At 33.0% G+C, this 6,958-nt stretch overlaps 1 protein-coding gene across 1 annotated transcript; it reads left to right on the forward strand.

The window, feature by feature from the left end:
- The first annotated feature begins 1,349 nt into the window (after positions 1 to 1,349).
- LOC132279050 (uncharacterized) lies at positions 1,350 to 2,017 on the forward strand. Its single transcript, XM_059780972.1, has one exon. It carries the CDS (start codon positions 1,468 to 1,470, stop codon positions 1,765 to 1,767), a length of 300 nt encoding a protein of 99 aa, XP_059636955.1. The 5' UTR covers positions 1,350 to 1,467; the 3' UTR covers positions 1,768 to 2,017.
- Positions 2,018 to 6,958: the final 4,941 nt, after the last annotated feature.

The raw sequence follows: 6,958 nt of genomic DNA on the forward strand, positions 1-6,958 counted from the left end.
TTCTGTGTTTGTTCCATGAGAAAGTTCACAAACACGAAGGAGAAAAAACGCGTAACAGATGTAAAGATAGGCCTTTCATAGCCGTGTAGTCTGTGTGAAACCAATCTCTCAATTTAACGTGATCGTATTTCAGAAAAAGCACTCAAATATCAAAAGTCATATTTATATATATATATATACACCGGCCGTGTGGATTATCGGCTCAATATATATATATATATATAAGTTAGGATACTATTTCCTCCGTCTCAACAGTTCAACAGTTCTTCAAAAGTGATATTTTTTTGATATAGAGAAAATATAAAATTTATAATTTTGGCATGTATTTTTATATTTTTGTAGTGATTTTAAAGGAAATTTACACCAAAGACCTTTCCAAAATTAAGAGAAAAGTCTCAATTTATAAACCCTAAGAAAATACCCAAATACTTTACCCTTAGGGAAAATTACATATAAATGGAGTCAAAGTTTCATATTTACTTAGAGGCTGAGTCAAAGTTCCATATTTCTCTAAAATGGATTGCTGAGGTGGCACATGGTTTTTTACTGTTTAGAAATTGTGGTGCCTAAAATACCCTTTCACGAAGGTACTACTTTTTCTTCGAAGGTACTACTTTTTTGAACTGAAGGTACTACTTTTTGGCGTCCAGGTACCATGTTTTTTAAACATCCGTGAAGGTACTACTTTTTCTCCGAAGGTACTACTTTTTTGAACTGAAGGTACTACTTTTTTGCACTGAAGGTACTACTTTTTTGTTAGGGAAGGGCATTTTAGGCACCACAATTTTCTAAACAGTAAAAAACCATGTGCCACCTCAGCAATCCATTTTAGAGAAATATGAAACTTTGACTCAGTCTCTAAGTAAATATGAAACTTTAGCTCCATGTATATGTAATTTTCCCTTACCCTTAAGCAATGTAAACAAAATAGTAGGTAATTGAAGTTATATTATATATAAGTACATAGTAAAACATTTATTACTTTAATTTCTTATTAGATTTGGTATGTATGTTCATTGATATCCCCTAACATTTTATTTTTAACAGACATTCTGATTAAATTTTCTGAAAATGACAATTAATTTAACATTCCTTTGATGCAATTTATCCTAATTATTTTGTCTACTCCTATTTATAATATATATATAAATATATTCAATATGAAAAAAAGTCAAGTTCAAACAGCCAAAACACCCAGAAAGTCAAACACACACGAATTCGACGAGTGGAAGGCCAGGTCAAAATAGTAGAATGGGTCCTGGTGCGAAAAGGGCTTCACCGTCCTCCGACAAATCCCTATATATAACACTTCGCGCACTTCATAGTGCTACATCAATAACTTCCATATCAATCAGTTTCTTCTCTCTTTCAATATCAGTTTCTTCTTTCTGAAAGAAAATAAATATACATATATTTACACACATATATATATACACACACAGAGATCAGATCAAAACACAGCTAGGGATGGCAATAATGAGAAAGAAGAGCCTAACAACAACACCAATGAAGAGCCTTTGTTTGGTGTTGGGTATTGTGTTGTTGGTGATGAGTACACAGTTCAGTGCTGTCAATTGCCGAGCTCTCCGATCGACGGTGGACACCGCCGTCATGGCCGGTTGCGGCGACGAGGCCACCGGAGCTTCAATGGGTACCACTCCTTTTGCTGTGGCTTCCAACAATTCCAGTAGTGGTGCTTTCGAAGTAGTAAGGAAGTTGGCGTTCAAGTTGGCTTCTGGCCCTAGCAAAAGAGGCCCTGGTCATTAGATGAATTTCATTCTCTCTCTCTCTCTCTTTTTTTTTTTTTTGGATTATTCTTAGTGGGGTAGTCATGAGTTAAATTTTGTGTTTTTTTATTGCATAAAGTTGCAATATTCTTGATCTGTCCATGTTTTCTTTTTCTTCCCTGTAAAGGGTAATTCCATCATACTTGTAATTGGTAGATCCTAATCAACATAGATGATTTTGTTACACATTTTTTAAATGCTACTTGGTTTTCTTTATATTTATCGTCCCATTGTTATTGCACACCAATGTTTCTCTCTCTATTTTTTGGTATTTTGTCCCAATTAATTCATGGAACTATTGTAAGACATTTTCAAACAAATCCGGTAAAATTTGAACTATATCGGCAGGGGTGACCCTTAAAAAATTATTTTTTTTTAGAATAATCGATTCTGAAACTTTATGCTTCATAATACACTAACGTCAAATCTTCTCGAATTAAACTAAACAGAGTTAGAATTGTTTATATTTAGAAGATATAACCTTATGTTTCATGGTACACAAACGTTAAATTAACTCGAATTTGAATTAAACCAAACGGAGTTCGAAATCTCTATTTTGAGGTTAGAAGTTTGAAATGTCAACACCTAAGAGTGTAATTGAAAGAAACACGGACTTGAGGTAGGTAGGAGCCGGAATGGACCCTATCCAAATGCGTCAAGGGCAGGAAACACTCGGCACTTTGATTGAAATCACTCGATGCATAAAAACATCACTCCTTAATTAGTGGTTGGAAATGAATTATTTAATAATTTGACTAACAGAAATTTTAAACTTGACCACAGTCTTTACTCTTTTGACTAATACTCGGCTATTTCTCATAACCAAATTACTTTCATACAAAAAACATGCGAATATAGTAATTTAAATTTAACCGTTTTTATGCTTCGCACCCACTCTATGTAAGTCTGTCACTTAATTTAATACTTCCATCCAAAAAAAAAAAAAATTTCCATTTTCTTTAATTATGTAAAAATAATAATAATTTATGATTCCGTAAGAATACTATATTATCAGTATTCCGTGTCTTCAATTGATCTAATGTCATGCATTCTCCGTGAAATGGTGTGCTTATTACCAAAATAATATTAGTTTTTCTATCTAATCTAAACAATGTTATATGTTTATTTATTTTTAAGAAATATTTGACGGGAGAATCAGCACACCAAACACGACTTTTTTTTATTATTATTATTTGGGCGTGAGCAGTATTAATCTCACATTATATTGTTTTAACAATATCAAAGAGTGTTTTTTTTTTTTCCTGATTTATTTATTCCGCTTTTTGTAATTGGTGTGAACTAGTTATCCTTCAACAACACAGAAATGGATGGGCGTATGGCAGCATATGAATTCATTAATGGGTAGGTAGGTATATCAAATTTGGTTGTAACAGTATTTAATATCAATCTTAGTGGTTATTTAATGGTTTTATAGACTAGGCAGGCCCTCGTGGACTGGACCAAAAAAGTCACACTAGGTATGTGTCTGAGTCAACTCATTCATCACTGATGCTACCACAATTTCACATGGCTTGGGAAAGAGATTTTTGATACTTAACTGCATGGAAGTAGACCAATTTTGAAAAAATAAAAATACAAAACAGACAATATTTATAGGATTTGAACTATGAAGCACGGACACGAATATGAAATACGGATTCGATACGACACGGATATGGCGATACGGCAAATTTTAAAAAAATAGGACACGGACACGGCGGGGATACGCCTATAAAATTATATATATATATAATTATATATTCAAAATATAATTACTAGAATCTTGTACAGATAAATAAAATAACAACAAAGAACAGAATCAATTTCAATAATTTCATCTCTATTATAAAAAAAATATGGACAAGACAAAACAGAAAATAAATGAAAAATAAAGTTGATCCAAATTCCAAACGAAGATGTGCAGAAGAGACATAACTATAATGAACTAAATATGTATATGAATCAACATATATACTCTCAGTCTTTCACAAAGTTTTGTTCATATAACTTAAATATATATATATATATATATATATATATATATATATATATATATATTTTTTGTTCATGAAGAGAGATAACTGAAGAAGATGATAGACTGAGAGAAAATAAATTTTGTCTCACAAAAGTGTCGGACCGTGTGTCCGAGCCTCGGACACGCGTGTCCAATAAAAAATAATATTTGAACACTTTACAGAAGTGTCGGACACGTGTCCGAGCCTCGGACACGGACGCCGGTGTCCGAAAAATATCCGACACAGGTACGGGATCCCTGGAAGGAGTATCCGTGCTTTATAGGATTTGAACAATCCACTACAAAATAAACAATATCGGTACGGTTTGAACAGTCCACTAATCGGGACAGTGGGCACGGTCCATTTCCAAAGTACTTCACTTCAAGTTTCAAAGTAAAGACTTGACCGCAAAATCAAAATCATTGAGCCTACACTTAATTTAGATAGGTATAAAATTAAAATAGAAACATTTATATGAATTAATTAAATATAATAATTGTTTGTCATTTTATATATACTGTTATTACCAGTTTTAGATTATATATATATATATATATAAACAAGCTGAAAGTTATATTAACAAACAAGTTTTGAACTAAATTAGTCATATAATAATATTTCACCATTTCTTTCTGAAGAAATTCCTGGTTTTTTCTATGGATTATATAATGATGCTATACTTGAAAAAATTTAACACTTTAATGTTCAAAACTTGTCACACATGCCTTAAAATATATTGGAAGCATTAAACACGTGGCTTAAAAATTATATTATGCAATTTTCAAATTTTAAGTAGATTTAGAATATCAAACACATATATGTGTGAAAAAAATAAATAAATATAAATAAATAAATTAGGCCCAAGATACCTTATAAAGGGGCTATTTTAAAAGACAGTCTACCTTTCAGCGTTTGACCATGGATGGAAATAGAGTTCAAAGATGGCAGATTACCATTACTAGACTTGACTCGAACTTAAATCCCTTAAAAAGAATCGTGTTGACCCCTTCAATATCCCACAACGAACCAAACCTAGTTCAACAATTCAATTCTTCCAAATAAAAAGACATTCTTTTTGTTTTAACTAAAAAAAAATAAGTAATGATAGAGATCCCGACCGTTGAAAATATCCGACTAATTTTATGTGAGTAAAGACTGATATCAGCCCTCACCGGATTATCCCTAAAAAAATTTATTCAAATGGCAAGTACTTCCCAGGTTTATCAACAATTTTGTACCTGGAATTGTCTTTTATCAAGACGTAAGCATATTCTGAAAATATTGTCACTAAGCAAACTTCCACTGTATGTTTGCAGGATAAACAAGTAGAAGAGAAGATACCAGGGATTCAAAATTAAAAGACACGGTAGAAGAGAATGAACACATTTTCTGCAATCTATATTTGTACATAAAGTCCTACCAAATGACTACGAGACCGTCCATAACCCGAACGATAAACAAGGAAGAGGAGAAAACTGCATCTGAAAGCAGCTGAAATAAACCTCTTCTCGAGAGGAGCAGTAAAAATACCTATAATCAGATGCTCTCACAAATTTCACACCTACTACAATACAATACAATACAAGTACATTTTACTAAAAGGTAATAAACAAAAGAAGAAGAAATGCATCTGATGCCTAGTGAAGGAGCCTCTACATGAATTTGACACTGCTACCAGCCACGAGGATTTATACAAACAAATGAATATACCCTTAAGGACCACTTCATAGAAGCCAAAACGTACTCAACTATAGTTTTCACGTGTGGCGATGGAATCACGTGTTTACCTACTGGTTGCCATTCGTTCCCAACTCCATTTCAGTCGCATTTAGCCCCAAGGTGATGGCTAGTGCCCATCCACCACAACCTAATATGTGGTGAAAGTCCCTTACCGGAACTTCATACTGCAATCAGCCATAACTTCAAGTATATGACAAATATCATAAAGCTTTAGAACCACTTGATAAGAGGAGACACACATAAAATGATGCTGCTACAAATATCATGCGACTGCCAACTGGTAATCATTTCACATTTTTCAGTAACAACTTCATTCAATATGAACTCTAAGCCATACGATGATGGTGAATGAGTTTTTTTAACAAAGTACCCTTGTGACAAAATACACCGGTACAAGAATAAAAACCTCACTAAAACACTAACATGAAAACACATTCATTTCTGATCTAAGCCAACAAATTTGAGCAATGCCAAAAGAAACTCGGAGCGTGTACTTCAGCAATCAAAACATTCTTCTAGATATATTTGTTTTCATTTCCTAGCATAAAGATGATGAAAGAACACCTAGAACAATGATAATGATTAAGGGCCAAAGTTCCACTCCCCCGTACATTGTGGAATAGTTCTACAGCTGCTATCCTAACAAAATTGCCCCACAAAATGAAAGGAACAATTATATGCAATGCAAACGTCTGCTCAATGCCATATAAGAGGATACCAGATGTGATCTCTTTGTGATACACACAGTACAAAAACCGAGAAGTATTGGTACAATACTAACAACAACAACAACAACAACAACAAAAACTAATAACTGTACAGAATTTGGAAAATTGAAGTATCCAACTGTAACCGGAGGAAATTTGAAGATCATATCAAGCTAAATTGAATACACAATCACATCACAAACATCATTCATCAAAAAGTTCGTAGAAATGATGTCAACATACATGTGAACTCAAATCAACTTAAATCCTGAACAATTTGGGGCAGCATAAAACAATCATCATCATCCTTGCCTTTATCCCGTACAAAGGGGTTGGCCACAAGGATTCTTTTTTTTCCAATCTTTTTTGTCATGTCATTTCTCCTACTAGATTTTATTTTTATAAATCATTTCTCATTACTTCACAATGCTATAGTTAAGAACTTGAACATAAACTGATGTATACATTAAATCAAACATGAGTATTTATTTAAATAAATCCTCCCCACTACCAACTAATATACATGCATTGAGTCAAAGACAGCATAATGAGGGTAATATTGATTTTTTTGTCTTTTTTATTTATCCATTTATTTATTTTTGTTAGGTAAGTAACACACAAACCCACACATTACCCCTTATGAGGCTCGAACCCTCAACCTTCCTATGGAAAGTAGAGATAATAACACTAGAGGGATGTGGGGCAATAT

This window comes from Cornus florida, unplaced genomic scaffold (assembly GCF_030987335.1).
Source record: "Cornus florida cultivar Cherokee Brave unplaced genomic scaffold, ASM3098733v1 CherokeeBrave_3.0.0_Hap2_Chr10, whole genome shotgun sequence".
NCBI lineage: Eukaryota > Viridiplantae > Streptophyta > Magnoliopsida > Cornales > Cornaceae > Cornus > Cornus florida.